Below are 21582 nucleotides of genomic sequence, written 5' to 3' on the forward strand. Positions count from 1 at the left end.
CAATAAACGGCTGGGAAAAAAAACAATTGGCTACTGCTTGTGTTGTAAAGTTCGCCGCCACGTCCATCTTTGGGAACTCAATTTTAGCCTGCAACTCAAGACCATCCCAAAAACTCGTGTGTTGAAAAATCGTGCACCTCGGTTCACTCGTGAGATGACGTACCACTTTAAGAAAATACATCATTGCTTCCCCGTTGTAGCTGTTTTATTCGGATCTAGAGACGCCCAATTAAATGTCACATTTAAAGAAATAATATATGGTGGAACTGCCGACTGTGGCGTGTTGAGGCTCGGCCCAGCTGGGTTCCCAGTGGACACACTAGCCTCATCCCCCTCTACCACCCCTGCTCCACCCCTCCCCGTAGCCGCTGCAGTCTGACGCCAAGAGGAGGAGGACACTATCGGAGCAAAAGTAGCCCGGGAAGGCCGATTAGTTATGACGGACAACGACGAGGGGTCGCCTCCTCCTTCTCTTCCTCCTCCTCCGTTGCGATGAGGATTCCCGTGGTGGCAGTGGTGAGTGAGTTCCCTCCATTTGTTCCCGAGGAATGTCTGTTGTTTTTTTTACGCTACGTTGCTCCGACCTTGCCCCGCCATTGCAGCGGCGCCGACGGGCGCAGGAGTCCGAGCGGGTCGCGGTGGTGTCGCGGTGTTTTAGCTAGCTTATTAGCATTTACGCAACATACCACCAAGCCTCGGCAAAATATTCACCAAATATGTACATTCAAAATCTGGGATAACATTAGTTATGGGGATTTTAAATTGCATAGTAGGAGTATTTTCCTTGCTTCGTTCTGGGTGACGTGCACCGACTCGGTGGCTGTCCGTCCGAGCGGCGGGTCGACGCGGTCACTTGGCGTTCTCAGCTCCGCTGAACGTTGGAGTCTCGGAGGCTAAAAATAGCGTTATATTTGGTTCTTTCTTTTCTTTTTTCTTTTTTTGACGCAGCCTGCCTACTAACTCCGTGAGGCGATACTCTAGCCGTGTTTCAGCACAAAACAAACAGGAGCACTGGACAAGTTAAGTATTGGACGGACTTCCCAACGCAGTTAGCACCTTAAGCTAATTAATTCAACGAGTTAAGATTTAAAAAAGAAAATATCCGAAACTGCTTTTAACATGTCGGACGTAGTTTCAAAACCACACTGTTCTAATGTCAGTCTATTGGTAGAATCACCTGTATTTAACCCTCAGGGGCTTTTTATGGGGTAATCCAAGTTAAGAAGAAGTCTGTTTTTACCTTTAAGCCCCTTTCACACAGCCTAGAAAAGCTGGCACTTCCTACCTTTTTCCGTATGGTCATTGACATGGAAGTCAACCTGACAATTTGACAACTTCGGAAGCAGTATCAGGAGACTCTTTCACAAGGAGATCCCCCAAAATTTGCAGAATCAGAGTAATAAATGAATATCCAGCATGTATCCGCCTGTGCCTTTCTCACAGAACTCAGCAAAGAGACATTTGAAGGAATTGAAGCCCCATGCGCACCACCAGTAATAGCTGGATTGTTTTCCTTTCTGTTTCATTGTCACATGGAAGTCGACGCAGCAACATTCCAACTCCAGCGGTATGAAGTAGGGCTTTCTGTCACTACCAAATGTTTTTAGAATCGATTAATGGAATCATCAGATGACATTTCATTTTGCATTAAAGTGTATTGCAGAACTGTTTGGTGGAAACAATGACGTCATAGTGTGTCACTCAGTCGGGCGGCGGTGACTTGGTTAGAAAATGATATCACCCCATTCTCCGAGACAGGAAGCGCTCGCTGTAGTTTTGCCAAGATGTGCGAGGCTCCATTGGTCAGGACAGGGGGGTGAAAAGCGGATCCGCATTCCTGGAGGATATAAAACAAAATCCGGAAGTGTTTCTCGAAAGTCATCCGAAGGAAGTTTTGTTGTCACGACTCGACAACACGCAGCGCTGTGCTTGTAAATAATTCAGCAGAAATTAAAAATAGAGCGCACCCGCCCAGAAAATAAAGCAGGAAGAAGCTATTTTGGAGCCGTCCACGTCAGCATATAGCAAGTCCTGAAACTTACAATGTGATTTCCTTCACTCCCATAATGATGTCATATGTGTAAAATGAGTTTAAAGAAAGTTAACCACCAGGCTCATGCACACATAGCCACTAGCTAAAGCAAGCACCTGCTCTTTGCACTTGTTAAAAAAAAAGTGCACTCATTTTTTGAATAATTTAGATGATAGGCTACCCCCAAAAATGTTCATTCCATCTACTAATTTTGCAAGAACTTTGTCTGTGAGTGAATTCTGCAATGTGGGCACAAAGGTGTGAAATTTAACCCCTTACACTTGCTTCCCTTGCCCCCAACGTCCTTTATCCGACAACTAGTTTATAGATCACACCAGACGCTGGCAATAAAGCCATCACATATCCCAACTCCTACCTTGTGTGAAACTCTTCATCGGTGAAGCGATTTTGCAGGATCTCTGCGTGAAAGAATCTCTTGTCAGTTTTGTAGCCAGCTAAGTAGTAATGCTGTCTGGAGGAATCGTGTCATAACATACAGCGGATGTCTGCTTGTTGCGTTAGTCTTTTTTTGACAGCAAACTAGCTGAGAGTGAAGTCGTGTACTCTATCTTGTCATTTTCAAGGGGTTGCTGCCTCTCCAGATGAATGTCGACAGCATGTAATTTGATGTCATATGTGCTTTAACGTCTAAAAATAAAAGCAGGCATTATTCAGGGACTCTCCGGGTAAATTAAATCTTAATGCGGCCTTTTTTCGTAGCCTGTGTATATATATGCGTTCGAGTGTGTATGTGTGGCGTTTGTGAACAAGTGTGTGTGTGTCTGCGCACATTTCCTTTTCCAGGATTATAATCACACTCATCCTCCGTGCCCTCACTCATACACTTGTGTGTGTGTTTGTGTGTGTGTGTGCTGATTGACAGTCAGTCGAGCGTGCATGTTTGTGCAGCAGTGTGCGTGATAAGTGTACGCGCTACATGGCATCTTTAACTGAGCGGAAAAATGAGCCAACTCTGCTCATTTTGCCAGCTAATCCCGCTCAAGCTCATGTCGCATGTGCGATTGACCGAGCAGCACACACGCCAGTTAGCCACTCTTGGATGAAATGAACTGTTCTTGGAAGCTTGACCTTCCAGCATCAGACCAGAGTCTCCCATGAGATGAACAGATGTAAAATTAGATTAGATATAACTTTATTTATCCCACAGTGGGGAAATGTTCTTGACACAGCAGCGTATAAGAGTGCACGAATACAAGAAACGTGTAAAAATTGATAAATTAAATTAAATTACAAGTGCACAAACAAAAAAAAAGTACCAGTTTTGTGACAGTGTTGATAAAAGACAAAAGTCAAGTATTAGCGACACTTTCACAATCAAACAATTTTCAAAGTAATGCTTACTACAAAAGAATAGCTCTAAAAAAACACAATAGACCAAAAATACAATACAATTGCAGAAAACACACACACAAGGCCATGAAATATTTGACGAGTAATCTAAAAATATTTCGAAAAAAAATATTGGGTATAAAAGAAAAAATATTGCAAAAAACGTGACATTTTTTCCTCTCCTCCTAAACAAGGCGTGGACGCCTGCCATAGCGGCTCAAGTGTTCACTGAGAGGGGAAGCATGCTTGGATCACAAACGGCCCGCGACTGCTGAGGAGGACCTCCTTGCAGGTCAGTCAACACACTTGCGTATACACACAAAAAATCATAATCAGTGGTGTGGAGTGACGGTGGCAGATTTGTCACGGATGCACATTGCTCGTTCGCCCGAAGGTTCAGGCTGGCTGCAGAGGAGGAGGAGCTTCCTGATCCATGGAGAATTATTTTCAAGCAGAGGCCTTCAACCTGGACAAGGTGTTAGACGAGTTTGAGCAGAACGAAGGTGAGCACAGTCGATTAATTAATCGGCTCATGAATCAGAAGTTGAAAGCAGATACATGCTCAGTGTGTGTTTGTTGGCACATCGTTTTTTGAACAATTTATGAAATTCATTTTTTGCCATCTAATGCCCATCTCATCTAACAACTTTATTACTGCCTTCTCGGATGACAAGACGGAGGTTGGGCAATCAGGCCATAGAACTAATTAAGAAATTCCCTAGAGCTTAGACACACTTTCGCATCATGGAGTGACATCCATGTTTAATTCTGGTTAATTCTAGCAATTGTGACAGGAAAGCTGCTGATTCACACGTTCGCAATATTTGGGATACGCCTGTGCTTCTGTGTGTGTGTGTGTGTTGCCGCAGCAACAACAAAAGCAGCCAAGCTCACATTCCAGTCTGGGGAGGAGAGCAGCAGTTACGCTGACATGACCGAGCGTTGCCTCGAATAAACACCAAATGAATTTAGGAAGCATTTCGAGCGTCAGCGCGATCCCTTTACATAAGTGCTGCTGTTTTGGTTAGTGACAGTGTTAACTATCTAATGTCTGCATTGAAGGATGGCGTTAAAGAAATGAGGTAACACGAGCTTCTTTTGTTACTTTTTAAACTTGTCTTGAAATGTAAACTTCAATAATGGTGCAGAATAAACAAAAGAAAGCCTTGCAAAATGACTGAAAAATATTTTATTGCTGTTGTTCTTAATAACAAAAAATATGCTCTGTTATACGGTATTAAAAATTGTGCATGAAAATGTCTAAATATGATAAACGGGTTCCCAAACACTAAACATGTCATTCTCCTCTTGTGCCAGATGAGACTGACTCTCCTCTTCTCACGGACGCTAAGTGGACTCAGATTCTGGCCCCACCTGCCCACCTGCTCTCGCTAAACCCCGCCCTGGCCCACGCTGACTTCAGCCCCCTGGAGAGTCCGCAGCCGCTCAAGACCCTCCCGGACCCCAAAAGACCAACGGGCGGCGAGCCGGCCGATGTCCACAGCCCGCCCCTGCCGCAGCCCAACATCGGCAAATTGGTGGGGACGGACAGCCGGTCGCCGCCGCCCGACACGGCCTGCGAGGAGCAGCGAGGGGACGCCTCCGCCGCGTCCCGCTTCACCTTCGAGGTGGGACTAGAGCAAGAAGGGGCTCCCGCCGAGAAAGTTCATCCGCACGCGGAGCCCACGACATTGAACGGAGAAGCCTGTTCGCCGGACTTTGCGCAAGAAAGACACAGTGGCGAGCTGGTAGAAAGTCTTCTGAATGGTGCGGTGGGTTGTTGCTCCGTGTCTCGACTTGAGTCGGAGCAGCTCCTTCCCAACGGCTTGCAACCCGAGGACGGGAGCCGCCTAAACGTACTGGACGATGAAGCGGAGGAGAGGTTCTCTCCCTCGCCCGTGCCCTCCAAGGAAGACTCTGTGACAGAGGAGAAAGAGATGGAGGAGAGCAAGCAGGAAAGCGCTGACGTGGCGGCGTCAGGCGGTATTCGAACGAAACTGAACAACAGCCGTCTGCAGCCGGTCAGCGTCCCCTATGGCGGGGCGCGACCCAAGCAGCCCGTCAGCCTCAAACTCCAAATCCCGCAGCCTCTAACGGGTCAGGTGCAGAATCAGCTCAGTAGCAAGAACAAGAACCTGGACGGCCGCAGGGCGACGCCGCCCGAAACGACGCCCGGCGGGACCGAGGTGACTTTGGCCGTGAACGGCGTCGAGGTCCTCCCGAATTCCCCTCTCGCCTTGTGCTCGGAGAGTCCGGACAACGACCTTCAGGCAGGACAGCAACACGGTCCCATCGGCGGGAAGTCCCCAAGCTCGCTGGGTGAGGTGGCTCCCGTGTGGGTGCCCGACGCGCAGGCCCCCGCCTGCATGAGGTGCGACGCCAAGTTCACTTTCACCAAGCGGAGGCACCACTGCAGGGCCTGTGGCAAGGTAAGAAGGGAAGGGGGGTCAGAACACGCCAAAGTCCGTCTCTAAACAAAGCTAATGCAGTCATGAATAGAGAGTTTGGAAGACAGACACTTGAAATACAAAGCAGTCAAAAGGTGAAATGTTTTCAGACAGGTGCTTTTGTTTTATTTGCGGCTTGGTATCATCAGACACCGTGCGCTGTCATCCAACACTTCAAATGAAAGTAGAAATAACCACAATATCAGTTCAAAGATGGAACAAAATCTAGTGACGTATTCAAGAAAATGACCTTGTTCCTACTGCCAAGGAAACCAACTCAGGGCCTCAGCGTCGTTTCTTCTTTCTGTAGCTTTGGTCTGTCGTCAACATTGTCTTGAGATTGAGGATTTATGTCAGCCTCCTTTGTGTCTTGACCTTCCTCTTTAAAAAGTGTCAGAGAGAAATTATTTCTCCGAGACCTCTCAGTGCGTCCTCGGAATCACTGCAAAATAAAAAGTAGTTGCTGATTTGTTTTCCAAGGCTTTGGCAGGGTATATTTTCGGAAAACTTCAGTTGAAATATCAATTTTGAATCAAATGAATGATGTGAATCAAATGATTAAATGTTTGTCTGCACATGTGCAGCAGTGTGTCTGCACAGCACTGTTGGCACGGACATGTGGTCGCTGACACCGCACTTGGGAAAAAATATTCTATCTGCTCTGCAATTTCCCACAGCAGTAAACAAACACTCTCTATGCCAGTGACCCACAATAGGTTGACACATCCACTTCTGTGACCTTGCAAACCTCTTGAAAGTACAACTTGCGCTTTCTCTGCCATGGCAGGTGTTCTGTGCCACGTGCTGCGGCCTAAGATGCAAACTGGGATACATGGACGGGAAGGAGGCTCGCGTCTGCGTCACCTGTCATTCGGGCCTAACCAGCGGTGAGCGCGGAACATCATTTGAAGCCGTTCCCAACGGGCTTAATTTATCCACACGTGAGGCAAACTCCATAATAACAGCAATAGCATTATATTATGTACGCGTCACAGTGGGTTCCGTTTCAAGTTCGATAGTAATCACTACTCACCTTATGTTCTGGTATCACATCAAAAGCTACTCTTACTCCTAATAATACGAGCCGAACCCGATACTTCTAAGTTGGAAAGCCTCTGTGAATGCGCTAATCGTCTTAAAATCAAGATTTAACAACGTGTGTGACTCTGAATGGTGAATGAGGTTCATTGTTGTCCACTGCAGTAATAACTCATGATGGCTGTACCCTCAGCTCCGACGCTGTCGGATTCTCAGGTCACGGTCGGCAACAATCAGAGTCCCAACCCCAACAACCCGGCCGAATACTGCTCCACCATCCCCCCCCTGCAACAGGCCCAGGCCTCGGGCGTGCTCGGCTCGCCGCCGCCTACCGTCATGGTGCCGGTGGGTGTCCTCAAACCGCCTGGCAATGAGGGTAAGGCCTTCAATTCGAACGCCAGAATATTCACAGCGCACTGAACGGTCAAATGTGGGCGCCAACGCAAAAAAATGATCTTGTTCAGGATCTCTTACACGGGAGCAGAGAAGGGTGTGGTTTGCGGACGGCGTCCTACCAAATGGCGACGAGGCTGAGTCCCCGAAAGCTCCTGTGGTCTCGCAGCGTACCGGCATCTCAACGAATGCAAACAAAACCTCGGGATCGGATGGTGTCGAGGTAAAAAAAAAAGTTGGACCTATCACTGGTGTCAAGTAAAAACCTCCTACGGCCATTTCAAAGATTATTCTTCACAGTGTGTCCACGCCTTATAGCCCCCTCTCTCTTTGTCTCTCATCAAGGCGGTGCCCGCCCCTATGGGTCCGCTGGGCAGTCCGCTGGGCAGTTCCCTCAGCTTGATCCCCGAGGACGGACTCCCTCCCATCCTCATCTCCACCGGAGTCAAAGGAGGTACGGGAGGCCACATCACAGGTGCTTGCCCTCATCCTCACCGTCCCACCGCCACCTGCTATCTCCTCAATGATGCATGTGTCCTCTATGTGCTTTTATGTTGCCATGCAGTCAGCACGGTCGTGTTCCTCACTGGATGGACAAAAGTATTTGGACAGAGTTCTTTTAGACAGCTTGTGAAAGCTGCCATTTTTTTCACTGTTATGAATCAAAATGGGGTACACAAAGACCTTTGGAGGTCACATTATGGCTCTCAAAATTGTGACATCAGCGATTTAACATCCCACCACTCCAATAAGTGGAGTATGTCCTGATGCTTTTACCCACCTGAACTCTCACACTTTCTACCGAGTCCTGGCCACCTTTTTTTTGACGCGATGTTACACTCTCACCCCGCGTTCAGACTATGCAGTGGAGGAGCGTCCGTCGGCGATGGTCCTCATGCAGCAGCTGGAGGAGGGAGGCCCTGACCCGCTGGTCTTTGTTCTCAATGCTAACCTGCTCGCCATGGTCAAGCTTGTCAACTGTGAGTCGGCGCTTTGTATCATAAGTCCTTCCAGAAGTGGAGGACTATTTAGTCACTGACATTTTTGAAAAACAGAACATTTCTTTTTCAAGCAAAACAGGTAACACTACACACCACGATGTAAACAAGCCACTGAGATCCTTCTTCCTCTTTGCTCAGATGTCAACAGGAAGTGCTGGTACATGACAACAAAGGGTATGCATGCCGTAGGCCAGGCCGAGGTTGTGGTTCTGCTCCAGTGTCTACCTGACGAGAAGACCATCCCAAAGGACATCTTCAAACACTTTGTGCAGCTCTACCAGGAGGCCCTCAGCGGTAAGACATCAGCACTGAGAAGGCTAAAAAAAACGGAGGAAGAGACTTTGTGTTTTCTTCCTTGGTTATCTATAATCCGAAATTCCTTCTCCAGGCAACGTGCTGGGCCACCTGAGCCACTCCTTCTTCACGCAGAGCTTCCTGGGCAGCAGGGAGCACGGCGGCTTCCTCTACGTAAACCCCACCTTCCAGTCCCTGCAGGACCTACTGCTGCCCAACCCGCCTTTCCTCTTCGGCATACTCATCCAGAAATGGGAAACACCCTGGGCCAAGGTCTTCCCCATCCGCCTCATGCTGCGGCTGGGCGCCGAGTACCGATGTGAGGACCGTTTGACACGTTATTAATGACAACTTTAGTAGGTCCGTGTACGACAACGGTTGAATTTGTTGCAGTTTACCCATGCCCGCTGTTCAGCGTGCGCTTCCGGAAGCCGCTCTTTGGCGAGACTGGTCACACCATCATGAATCTGCTGGCTGTAAGACCTCATGTTCACCAATTGACGACGCCGTGCCAGAATTTGTGTTCTCACGTCGTGCCAATGTGCCCCACAGGACTTTCGCAACTACCAGTACTCGCTGCCGATGGTCAAAGGCTTGGTGGTGGACATGGCGGTGAAGAAGACAAGCATCAAGATCCCCAGCAACCGCTACAACGAGGTCAGCCTGACTCAATGCAATAAAGAGCCAAAAAGTCATGTTAACATATGAACACTTCTGCTTCTTATTCATAAAATATTTCAGGATTTTTTGAAGAAATAATTGATAGCACTATTTTTTATTTCATATTCTTTATACCATGGTATGAATTGTTCAGTTTGCATTCTGCAGATTTCCAAATTGCTTTGAATCACATGACACAGCCTCTTTTCACCCCATAAACCCTCCACATTTACACATTTTAGTCCGCCTCGCAAGAATTCAGCTAATCTGACGGGATTTAAAAACGAGCGAGCGTTCTGCTGTGATCTGTCTCCTCGACGCCTTTTGATGGTTTTACTGTAGTTATTAATCGGTGTGTGTGTGTGTGTCTTTGCAGCTGATGAAGGCCATGAACAAATCCAACGAGCACGTGCTGGCAATGGGCGCGTGCTTCAACGAGCGTGCCGACTCGCACTTGGTGTGCGTGCAGAACGACGACGGCAACTACCAGACGCAGGCCATCAGCATCCATCATCAGCCGCGAAAAGGTCCCCGAAACACAAACACCGCCTCATCCTGACTTTTACGCTCACTTATCACGTCTGCTTGCTTTTCAGTGACGGGCGCATGTTTCTTCGTGTTCAGCGGAGCCCTGAAGGCTTCGTCGGGCTTCTTGGCCAAAACTAGCATTGTAGAAGGTAAATGATCGTGTTGTTTGTGGGGCTGCATCGTGACAAATGAGACACGAGATTTAATTTTACAGTGGATAGAGTGTATACGTGCTACACAACATGACAACTTATTTATTTCCTATACCCAAACTCATTTGTTCATGATATGGCTTACTTGCGTCTCCTTTCTCAGATGGTGTATTGATCCAGATCACGGCAGAGACAATGGACGCTCTACGGCAAGCACTGAAGGATATGAAGGACTTCACCATCACATGCGGTAAAGCAGAGCAAGAGGACAACCAGGAGTTGGTGCATGTCCAGTGGACAGATGACGACCATGACTTCAACAAGGGGTGAGACCATCGTGGGTCTTTTCAAAGACAACAGAGTGGCACACAGAAGGGCCCGATTTTTTTCTGTCTTTGTCTCCCATTAATAAGCAAACATATTTTTTTTCCAATTTTCATTGTTTCATTCAAAAAAAGCATATTTTTCCTCGATTGATAATGCAGAAAATGCACACATTTATTTGATTCAGTTATTGGTTTGTTTCTTAACAAGCTAGAAAACAGGCCTAATGTTGATCATTGTTTTTTTTTTAATTTTAAAAATCAATTAGTTGTCAGTTAATTAGTGTACTTTATACCCACATATAATGAATGACCTAATAACCCCAAATCAACAACACTACTACATTTCAGTGTTATCAGTCCGATCGACGGCAAGTCGATGGAGTCCATAGCCAGCGTGAAGATTTTCCACGGCTCCGAGTTCAAGGCCAACGGCAAAGTGATCCGCTGGACAGAGGTACAGAAAAGGATAGATGACGGAAGGCATTCTATGAAAATGTGTATCTCTATTTTTACTTTGTCTTTTGTCTGATAAAAACACAAAACCTCACTCCCTCTACGCTAGGTGTTTTTCCTCCAGAGCGACGATCAGCCCAACGGCCTGAGCGACCCGGCCGACCACAGCCGCCTGACAGAAAACGTGGCGCGGGCCTTCTGCATGGCGCTGTGCCCGCACCTCAAGCTGCTCAAGGAGGACGGCATGGCCAAGCTGGGCCTGCGCGTCACGCTCGACTCAGACCAGGTAGTACATCCATCCATCCCTCTCTTTTCTATAGTCTTGACCATAAGCGGGAGGAGGCTTGGTGCACATACACTATTCAGAGTGATTGCTTGTGATTTCAATAAAGGAGAAATGCACCTTTTAAAAGCCATTGTAACCCGATGCATTTTCCAGGTGGGTTACCTGGCAGGGAGCAACGGGCAGCCTCTTCCTCCTACGTACCTGAGCGACCTGGATAGCGCGCTAATTCCCGTCATCCACGGCGGAGCCTGCCTACTCAGCGAGGGCCCTGTGGTCATGGAGCTGGTTTTCTACATCCTGGAGATCATCTCCTAAAAACTCAAGGTGGCTTTTCCAAATGTGAGTTGAGTCCGATTTGACTGTCAGGTGGCGTCATGTAGCTCCAAAGACTTATGGCCAAGCACTTGGACCTTGCTGACTACAGCAGATGCACCAGATGCCCTTTTTTATTTTATTTTATTTTTCCCCCCCTCTCTTGCACCCGGTGCTCAGTGCCTGCTTTTTTTGGGTTGATTTCATCGCAAAAGCTTTACCACTCAATCACCACATGCATTGACTCTATGTACATTTTGTATGTGTGTTGGCAGAAGAAGCAGCTTGTAGCCTCCAGAGATTACACACACACGCACACACACATACACAAACACACACACAAAACAATCAGAACAATGCTGATGATTAGACTACAGTTTCCAATGCTTTATTACTCATCAGCCGTTTAGAGGGAAAAAGCGAGACAAACACTGTTTCGAGGTTGTCTTAATCACAAAGATGTAAAAAATATATACATATATCTAAATATATATATATATGAAATAAAATGCAGAAACAGTGCACTGGATTCTAAGCCATCTCTGGGAGTGTTTGTGAAGCTGTAAGACGAAGCTTGAATGTGTTGTATAGTTTATGGAAAGTTAGTCTGCTCTGCGACATGGACCTGGCTGAAACGCTGTGAGAATGTATCCCTTACCTTTTTATGTTTCTGTACAGCTTCCATCTTGAGAAGGACTTTATTAAAGCCAAATTGCCGTCAGAATCTCCACTCGCCAAGACAATCAGGTGCTTACTCATGTCTGCTGTTGTCGATCCAACTCAGTATGTCCACTCCAATCATCACGGATTAGCATGTAGCATTTGAGCTATCTGTTTCTTTGCATGCACACAGTCTACAACCATTAAGGGGAAATAAAAGGTCAGCTTTGCATTTGCATATTGTTCAAAAATATTTTTCTATGATCTTAAATATCCATTCGGAAAAACGTCCAGAGCCCTGTATATCTCCTCTACCCTTCACAATATGGAAATATAAATATTATATTCTACAAAAACGAGTAGTTTGTCAAATAAATGTAAAACTATTTAAAAATGTAATATTTCTTTTTTAGCATCCTTTTTGGATAGAAATGTTTTATGTTGGAAAAATCACTTATTTTATGGGACGTGGAAGGAAAGACTACAAAATCAGTCAGTGGATGGATAAAGAACTGTTAGACTAGCATATGGATGGTAGTTTGTCCTGTTAATTTGCGCTGGTCAGGTGATTTGTATTTTTTTCACTCCAAATCTATTCTTGCATAAATTAAACCTGAGTTGTATACTTACATATTTCTGTGCCACATGTTTTCACGTCTTATAATTTAACATTCAATTTGTTGTTAGCACTATGGAAATAAGACTGGTCAGCAATTTATTTACTTTTTTTTTTTTTTAATTGAAGATACAAGTAGTTTACGAATTCATTCGATTTTTTTTTTGCACACAAACTAAGCCATCTCTGATTAAATTTGCTATTGCAGGATGATTTGTGTATATAGAAGTTTCCTTCCCTTGGTCAAATGGAAACATAGCATCATTCTGATTCCTTGCACACGTGAGTATGCTGGGCTTCCTGGCGCTAACTAACATTGGGGGGCAACAATAATGACAAGTCATCAAAACAGGTGACTCAAGTCCACGTCACTAGACAGTCCACCTTTTGGAGGAGATTGCCTCACATATTATTGGGGTTATAACACAGCATGTTGAATTTGATGTTCTCATCCCAGTGGCGCAGCAGCAGAAACAGCTGTCTGGCGGCCCCCCTCAACCCGGCCAGGTCCACACCCTCGGGCAGCTCCTGGCCACGCAGCCAGAAGTCAGCTTTTGCTGCCACCAGCTCCCACTCCATGAAATATCCCGCGCAGCGGTGCTCCAGCCAGGCCAGAGCTACTGCAGTCGCCCAGCTCGACCCCTCCGGGTCATCTTGAGCCAATTGGCTGCTTACCTGGAGGTAAGGGGGCTCCAGTAAAGATCCCTCACACACATCCGTCTCTGACCCGCGACCACTATCTGCCTGTCCATGACTCTGGCCTGGAGAGTTGCTGACCGGTAGCTCCAGGGAGCCTTCTTCAGAACTAGGGAGATCTGGGGATAAGATGACGAGGTCTCTGTCCCACAGGTGTCTTCGTCGAGGTCTGGCTTCCAGCATCAAAGGTGTGTCGTCTGGCGTGTGGTGGAAGGGGGGTGCGGTTGTTTTGGTGAGGGAGCAGGAGGAGGGTGAAAAGGTTACGTGGTGATGACTGGGCGGTTTGTTGGAGGAGGATAAAGATGGAGCGCTAGGTGACGCACAACGGAAAGGCGGGCTTAGGCTGCGGCGGTGAAGGATGTAGGGGGAAGCCCTCTTCAGCCGGTCCAAGGGGATCTGGACACAGTCGGCGTACATCTCAGTGAGCCGAAAAGCTCCCGAAGCCAGCTGAAGGCGAACCTAAGACAAACCAGGTAAGACAAAGAATTTTTGCTTCATGGAATTGAAACTTTTGACATTCCTCTGTAGATTCGTTATGACTCACCAGGGGTAGGTAGTCTGGAGCTTCATTCTCAGGTTTGTCAGTCTCTGCGGACAGGCAGTGGGACTTGAGAGCAACCTGTCGTCCTGATGAAATGGAGGATCTGAGTCTGCCAAGGGGAAACCTTGAGACGGTACGAGTTTTGCGGGTCAGAGAAAGCACATTTTGGTAACATAGGGATGCTGTTCACTTTCCACGTCAAACTTTGACATGACTACTACGTTGCTTTACCTGGTGCCAAAGAAGCTCTCCATCGACTTGCTCTCTATAGATCGCTGAGAACGAGTGGACGACGGGCCTGTTGTGACTGAGGCAGCAGCACTCGGGACGTCTGGGACAGCAGTTTGAATCAAACAAGGTGAGACACATCGAAGAACAGTGCCTAATAAATTGAAGTCATTCTCTAGTACTGTACTGTAGGATTGTTTTTTCTATAATTGTTGTTATCAATCAAATCAAATAATTTCAAAATAAAGAACAATTAGTGTGCATCTTTGGAACTGAATGGGGATAGTGGTGTGCTTGGCCCTCATGTGACCACCAGGGGGCAGTTTAGCACATACAATGAAGATCTAGCACTTACTAGAGTCCCAGGATGTAAGGCTACACGGTGAGGTAGGAGTGTCATCCTTGTCTGAGAAACAAAGACACAGTTAATGTCTTGACAAATAAAATAAGCATTGCAATTAATTCCGTCTACCTGTAGAGTTCAATGTGTCCTCACCCTCTTCACAGTCTCTGCTCATGGGTCTTCTGCCCAGACCTACAGAGTAAGTTTTGCTTCTGCGACTGTCTGAGTGGGAACTGCGGCTACTTCCTGGGAGTATTTCTAAACACAGAAATTACTGGACTGTAAAAGTATTTTTGATTCTACCGGAACTTGTTTTGTTGCGCAGGTGTACCCAGTGCTGGAGAATCGTTTGCATACCTGAATCGTGGACCTCCGTGTCATTCTGAAAGCCTTTCCTGGAGTTGCTGTCAATTATGGAGAAGGCAGTGTACATACAGACGATGTTGCAATGCTTACTGGTCTGGATGGCCTTCACACGGTACCGCTTAGCTGAACCTAAAGACACACATTGAGTATAGTTGCAAGTATACAGTATGTATATTTTTGAATGTGGAAAAGAGTACCAATAGAAAATGGATCTTATTGTAGTATTAAAATGTTTCAACTTAACCGTGTCCCGTTTGGCTCTCCCTCTCTGCCATTTTCTCAAAGTCTCGTATGACAGAACGAGCCGTCAGCTGGTGAATGATCTCCTCCCAAGATTCCCTTTCTTTTCCTCCTCCTTTACTTGTGCACCCTTCCCCAACTGTTGCCCTCTGCTCTTCAGGGATCAAGAGGTGGGCCAGGTTTACGGTGACCTCCCAGGATACGGGTCTGCCAGCCAGAAGGCCGTGAATGAGGGAGCGACATTGACCCGGTTGAGGATCCTCCAGGGGGACTGCGGTGAAGAGGTACTCTGGATCTGTGAAGTTGTCCCAGTCCAGAGGAGAGGCGGGGAAAAGGAGTCCACCTGTGGGGTGAGAGAGAGAAACAGGTTGAATTGGTTCTGTGATTTTTAATGATTGGAAAGAACAACTGATCATTTACTGACTGGAGTCATTTAGGCTTCTGTGAGATAGCGTCTCTGGCGGCTTTGTCTCTCCATCACTTTCATCTAGCCTTCCTCCTAGAGTTTGGTTGAAGGAGACCCTTTCTAGAGCTCTCCTGAGGCGATGCATCTCCAGCTCACCCTGTGGCGATGAGAAGCTTCTCGCTGCCATGGTTGAACGGGCCAGCGATTTTTGTCTCCAATGTGATTCGTCCTGAAAATTTAACCAAGTAAAGTACTCCTACATTTAATTTCTTTTTATCCAAGTTTAGATGCCACATCTGGATTTAGAACATTTATCCATAAAAATATTCACCTTTTTCCCAGAGTTGTCAGCAGTGTCAGCTAAGAGATTCTGCGGCCACGCCGAGTCAGCCCAGCGAGACAAAGATGAGCGCTCTTCTGGACCGGGTATCTTCTCAAGACCTTGAGGTAAAGATCCCGTATCCAGCAGCGGAGCAGACGGCATCGGGTCAGGGAGATAACCCCGGCTTGTAGCGTCGCAACTTGACGAGGCCTCTACGTGTGTGGGTAGACTCCGCTCGCTACTGACTGAGCAACGGGTGAGGACGTACTGCTCTTGGATGTAGGAGCTCTCCTGGATTCTCGTCCTCACATCGCTGGACCACTCTACCTCTGCACCTGTAGAGTGCACGTAAGGCAAGATACGACATGATATTTTGAAATATTTCCAAAATTCCCCATTTTATCTTCTCAGGGAAGTTAAATGTGCACCCCTTCGTAACTCTAGGAACAATGACTGGCCTGCGCTGGGGTCGGGGTCCACGTCTTTGGCACAGGAGAACTCCGAGGAGATTTCTCTGGAAATTTCTCTCAGCGCCTCCTCGAGGTCGTTACCGTCTGGACAAGTCACGGCAGGCATGAGCTCGGAAGTTGGAGGTGAAATGTCGTCATTTGATGGGCTAAAAACTGAGGCGTTATGTACACCTTTGGAGCCGCACTGAAACATAGATGTATGCATTTCAGAAAGTTGGCAGAAATAAATACCTATTAAAAAAAAAAAAAAAAAAGAAATGAAGTTGAAGTGAGTTGATGATTTACTGCCATTTTTTGATGCAAAAGAACTAAGGTAAATTGAGGAGCTTCATTTAGACAAAAGTAGTGATTTTCTGCCATCTGATAAAATCGAGGAGCTTCATTTAACATTTACACATAACATAAAGCATTAAATATTTAAACACCTCTATCTTTTTGGCTTTAAAAGTTGTCACGTCATACAGCGTGCAATATCCAATCAGACGATTCCCTGGGTAGAGCGCCGGGATTTCATTGGGCGAAAGAAGGGCCTCCATGTTTTCAGGCAGGTACCAGTCAATCCGCACATCGGTCAGCACAGGCTCGAGAGCTTTTTTCAGTGACTTGATGAGCTGATAGAGAATTAGTGTGAAATACCACAAGTGATCAAACGAAACACAGTACAGCAAATAAAATTTCCCCACTAGGTGGCAGTGCTGCAGACCTTGGGCTGAAGTCTTTCCTCATCTTCCAAAAACTCTGTAGTGCCTCCTGTCAGCTTGGCGACACCCTGCAGCAGTCGCCTGCATGCTTGGGAACCAAGGCCCAAGCCAAAGCATCTGCACGGATGATGTGGAAGACTTCATTTTGGTACGTGTACACAAAATATAAAAATTATCCCTTCTAACTGATAGAGCCACAGAAGTACTATTTAAAAAAAAAAAACATCATACTCTCTTTTCCTCACAATAATTAATTGCATGAATTAAAAAGGAAAGCAACGTGTAATTATGTCAAGTATATCGATTTCAGGCTATCCAGATTCTGTGAGGAAAGTCAGTATTAGAGCAGAATACTAATGAGGGATAAATGTTATTGTACATCGCTGAGAGATGTGGAAGGGGCTGTGATTTTTATTGCACAGCACTTAACGGGATTAATGGGCGGGGCTGAAAACTCCTCCAGCCTGTCCCTCCCCTTTGTGGTGTATTCATTTCATCCCACACACACATTTTCCACTCTGTTTCCATGGATTCCACAATTGTTTTCTTCTAAAGTGCTATTGTGGATTTTCTTTGACAGCAATGAATACCTGCCAGCGCATGTATTCCTACGAACCAGCTCCAAAACTTTGGCCACGTTGCTTTTGGAGCCGTCCGTAATGATGAAGATCTGGCGAGGGTACGTGCGCTGCATTGGCTGCTGGTACACCCAAGACAGCACCCCCAGTAGGTTGACACCTCGCATGTTCACTCTCATCCTTTGAACGTACTCGTAGGCCTGCATCAGCGTAACCTGAAACAGAAATTTTCGGCAAACATAAATTGACTGCCCCGATTACATAGTGAGGGTCAAAAAAAAGTAATTGAATCAGACCTTGAGTAATAAAGTAAAGGCAAACATGCTTGATGAGAAGGTTTGGAAAGGACACCTTACTGAGCTGAGCTGAAAATGCATGAAAGGTCACCATATGCTCAGGTGACCGTGAAAATACTGTTTGCCCTCATCTCGATTGAACCTGATACTCTGCTACTAAGGCAACCCAAAGAATTGACCTATTGCCTGATTAAAGAAGCGCACAGTCAAACGGGGCGTCCTGCCTGATTGGAAAACATCTGTCTTCAGGAAACACTACCCCCCCGAACCCTCCAGGCTTTTGAAAAAATTCAAACTGACATCTGTGCAGAGTTTGCTGGCAGTGAACAGCGGTTTCATGGGGGTGCTGAAGCCAACAACGTTGAGCAGGGTGCCCGAAGGAAGACTCTTCAACGCGACCACCAGGGCTTCCTGTTAGACCACAGTAAATCAATCAATAATATTTTTAGAATGATCATACTATGATCGCTCGAGGTAATGAAGAATTATTTAAGTAACAAGCCAATGCTTACTTTGACGCGACGGATGTTGGTCCCACTCGTGCCGCCACTCCAGTCGACAAGAAATAATATTTCTCTGGTGGCTTTGTTCACCTCCAGAGGCTCCCCCAAGAAATTGGGACAGAAATTGAGCATCAGCACCGGGTTGTTTAAGATGTCCTTGTGGTACCGCTTCCGCACAAACTCCACCTGCACAAGCATGAATTAATTCAAAAGCAGTTTGCCAAAACGGAGGAAAGGTCATGTGGGATGCGCTCACCTTCCGCTCAGGTTCAGGATCTTTACGGGTGTAGCGAATGAAGTCACGTCGAGAGAAGATGTGCTGTTCGTACTGGCTAAAGGAGAGCCTTCCGTTCTCGATTATGACCAGCGGGCTGTGGGGTTCTGTGACAAAATCACTTTCAATAGTCACAAAAGACAACAGTTAGGGAGGAGGATGGAAAAAACGTTTTGTTCCTCACCGCTGAGGTGCAGGATGATCTCTATGTGTCTGTCATAGGGATGCTCCTGGGCTAAGGTGATGTAGGTGGAGGAGGCACTTTGGGCGCTGGGGTCAGCATCTGCTCTCAGGGCATGGGTGGGGCTCTCCAGTCCTAAGTTTAGGATGATAGAAAAACCAAAGATTTTTTTTCTGCAAAAGTCAAGTCAAGTCAAGTTTATTTGTATAGCCCTAAATCACAAACAGTCTCAAAGGGCTTCACATAGCCAAAATTGACAATTATTCTCAAAGCATCCCCTGATCATAAGCTCCCAAAAGAGCTGGATTCAGAATAACAAGGCAAAAGTATTGAAATTGGCACCTTCAGCTTTCTCTATGCAGAGGATAAAGAATATATGACTGACAGTTTGTTGTCACTCCTCTGCTTAAAGGGTCAAAGCACCACAACATAGATGCTAATTAGCATCAAGCTTGTGGACTGAAAGGCTAAAGTACATCAAGGTGTCATTCAACCTTATATTAAAGTGTGTTGAGTCACTTCTATCTCAAAGTACTTCATATAAGAAAAATACAAGCACATACCGGCTAGCAGACAAGCCCCTCGAACCAGCAGTTGGAAGTTGAGTTCATAAGGAGCCAAAGTGGCAGATGGACTGCTGAAGATGGCATGCGCACAGTACTGCTGCTCAGAATCAAGAACCCGGTCCTGTTTTCCTGACGTGGCACTAAAACAGCTGGTTGGTCTGAAGATGGAGATTGGATGATTTCAGAAGCTACATAGCTATTAGCTAGCTAGTGCTACACTTGCAAAATTTATTCAGTGAGGTCTAATTGGCACTTAAACAATATAGGCAAATGTAAGGGTGCCGTGGCCTCCAGGGGGCGCCACAATAAACGCGTAAATCGGTGCGAAGGGTTTGATTACCCGGTCTCTTCTGATTTGCCAGCGTTTTCACTCTTGCTTGCCGTCATGTGCGTGACGATGGGTGTCAGTAAAGTCGGGTAGACAATATGGATTGCTCCATTTTCTAATGTAGGCAGTTCCAGTGAGGTCTTCATGATGATGGACACTACATCCATTGGTCCAATGACCCCTGTTCCTACGATGAAGGTATTTCTTTCTAGGTCTTCATCCAGGATAAGATGACCTGAAAGACCAAAACAGGATTTCAAACTTTAACAGAACAAAATAGAGTTGCTGACTGTTCCTTGGCCAATATGCTCACCATTGGTGCATTGCATGTCCAAGCCGGAGCTCCTGCAGCAGTTCCATTCACGACCCTCAGCAGAAGATCCAAGGCCGCAGTCCATGCAGCAGTCCTTTAGCTTGCCTCGGTTCTGAATCTGGACGCCCATAAGACGTCCTGCAATGGCCGCCTCGAAGCCAACCACAACTTCCTTTTCTTTCAGAGGGTACACAAACACACCTGTGGAGCATACAACAAGACATGGGTCAAGTCCATTTGCTTTATATGGGCAGCTCGTACATACTTTAATCACTCTGCTTCACTTTTTGCTTCACATGAGAATCCCGCAATACTTGATAAAGACTTTGCTCCCTCCCATAACTCACCTTCAACAGGCTCTTTGTCTGCATTGGTGTAGGTGAGGTGTGAAGTGATGCCCAAGGAGCAGCCCACGGCACAAGATTTGATGCAGGACGACTTAAGCAGCAGGGGATCCCATGTGGAACGGTTCCTCAGTCCCACCATCTTCTCAGGTCAGGGTACCAACAGTTCTGAACGCAAACATCATGTGCAATATGAATGAACCACAATTTCCAGAAGATAAAAATATATAATCATTTTGAAACTATGCAATATGCATGTCAGATTTTTTTTTACATGTACAAAGGACATGTAACTCCTTTTCCTCAGCTGCTTAGCAACCAGTAGTTTTGTGTGAGAAGCTCTGTCAATCATTAACACTGCAGGTCAACACTCACTAATGTCTCACGTATAACGACGGGTAACCTGTATGCATGTCCACAGCCGCGGACGCACTCGTCCTTCACGTCAAGATGACGACGGAAGCGTGTTAACATACCAACTAAAAGTGCATGCAATAATTCTGCCTGACTTTTAGTATAGCATATCAGTGAGAGTGTGTTTCGATGACACGGGTTCATGTGTGTGTGTGTTTGCTGTGGTCCAAGTAATGGCCTTTTTCACGTCTAGCTTTCAAACAAGATCAACAGCCTCCATCTGGCTACTGTTCTCTCACCTCGTAACAAGCAAACAAATGCCTGCCCCGCTCAAGTAAGGCTAAATGAAACACACCTAATTGGCTAGTTCATCAAATCAATCACAAATTTTTTTTTTCCAATTTCATTGAGCAGAAAATGTGTGCTGAGATAACAATTTTTGAACATTTTATTTACAGATAAATAGATTTATAGATTTTTTTTTCTCTATCTTTTCTTGACAGTATAGTGGTACTGGGAAAATACAGCAATGTGGAAAAGTATATTAATATTTCAGGCTGTAATATAATACACTTATACATACATTAAATTATTTTTCATAGTTATGAATGTCTCTGGAAAAAAAATACATAGATGACATCTGACATAAAGTAGTCCACAAAATACTGAAAACAGGATGTAAAGTTCCACACATTCCAAAACTACAATCAATAAAGTATGTAAGTCAAAAAAAAAATAATAATAATAATGCACGGATACTCACTGTTCAATGTTGAGTAGAACCATATGCTGCTGTGTCCGGCCACTGCATCCCGACGCACATCTGCTTCCAGCTTTGTCACCTTTTACCACTGTAACTTTACCAAGACAGTTTGAAATTGATTCCTAACATATGAAAGTTTGACACCTTTCTCCCAATATGTGAGCCAAAATTCAGCATTGGCAACATGACATTTTTCTTCCCTTACCTGCTCAGATCAACAC

At 46.0% G+C, this 21582-nt stretch overlaps 2 protein-coding genes across 5 annotated transcripts; one reads left to right on the forward strand and one right to left on the reverse strand.

Annotated features, from left to right (window-relative positions):
- Window positions 1-206: 206 nt before the first annotated feature.
- On the forward strand, window positions 207-12561 carry zfyve9a (zinc finger, FYVE domain containing 9a). 4 transcript variants are annotated; one of them, XM_049747260.2, is made up of 19 exons: window positions 207-516; window positions 3577-3674; window positions 3777-3885; window positions 4700-5811; window positions 6617-6770; window positions 7061-7243; window positions 7332-7483; window positions 7606-7714; window positions 8118-8240; window positions 8400-8555; window positions 8650-8874; window positions 8949-9031; window positions 9108-9212; window positions 9592-9742; window positions 9812-9892; window positions 10059-10221; window positions 10570-10675; window positions 10784-10960; window positions 11114-12561. In XM_049747260.2, exons 3-19 carry the CDS (start codon window positions 3816-3818, stop codon window positions 11273-11275), a joined length of 3312 nt encoding a protein of 1103 aa, XP_049603217.1. In that variant the 5' UTR covers window positions 207-516; window positions 3577-3674; window positions 3777-3815; the 3' UTR covers window positions 11276-12561. The 4 variants fall into 4 exon arrangements, with proteins under 4 accessions (XP_049603217.1, XP_049603215.1, XP_049603219.1 ...); XM_049747258.2 differs by having other exon boundaries at window positions 208-516; window positions 7606-7735; XM_049747262.2 differs by having other exon boundaries at window positions 210-516; window positions 6617-6716; window positions 7606-7735.
- vwa5b2 (von Willebrand factor A domain containing 5B2) lies at window positions 11578-20386 on the reverse strand. The gene is made up of 21 exons (XM_049747347.2): window positions 20248-20386; window positions 19901-20101; window positions 19600-19822; window positions 19257-19417; window positions 18697-18828; window positions 18495-18619; window positions 18248-18424; window positions 18036-18146; window positions 17452-17654; window positions 16864-16978; window positions 16586-16771; window positions 16149-16344; window positions 15700-16025; window positions 15387-15597; window positions 14967-15305; window positions 14714-14851; window positions 14486-14614; window positions 14369-14419; window positions 14017-14116; window positions 13789-13909; window positions 11578-13703 (listed from the first exon to the last, which is right to left on the reverse strand). Exons 1-21 carry the CDS (start codon window positions 20384-20386, stop codon window positions 12951-12953), a joined length of 4137 nt encoding a protein of 1378 aa, XP_049603304.1. The 3' UTR covers window positions 11578-12950.
- Window positions 20387-21582: the final 1196 nt, after the last annotated feature.

This window comes from Syngnathus scovelli, chromosome 17, assembly GCF_024217435.2.
Source record: "Syngnathus scovelli strain Florida chromosome 17, RoL_Ssco_1.2, whole genome shotgun sequence".
Taxonomy (NCBI): domain Eukaryota; kingdom Metazoa; phylum Chordata; class Actinopteri; order Syngnathiformes; family Syngnathidae; genus Syngnathus; species Syngnathus scovelli.

Coding starts and splice junctions, on each gene's coding strand:
- vwa5b2 (XM_049747347.2), bottom strand. CDS start 20,386: ATGGTGGGACTGAGGAACCGTTCCACATGGGATCCCCTGCTGCTTAAG. Junction 16,772..16,863: donor AGGAAAGACTTCAGCCCAAG/GTCTGCAGCACT, acceptor ATTCTCTATCAG/CTCATCAAGTCACTGAAAAA. Junction 13,704..13,788: donor CTCCAGACTACCTACCCCTG/GTGAGTCATAAC, acceptor GGTTTGTCTTAG/GTTCGCCTTCAGCTGGCTTC.
- zfyve9a (XM_049747258.2), top strand. CDS start 3,816: ATGGAGAATTATTTTCAAGCAGAGGCCTTCAACCTGGACAAGGTGTTA. Junction 7,484..7,605: donor CGGGATCGGATGGTGTCGAG/GTAAAAAAAAAA, acceptor TCTCTCATCAAG/GCGGTGCCCGCCCCTATGGG. Junction 7,736..8,117: donor TACGGGAGGCCACATCACAG/GTGCTTGCCCTC, acceptor CCCCGCGTTCAG/ACTATGCAGTGGAGGAGCGT.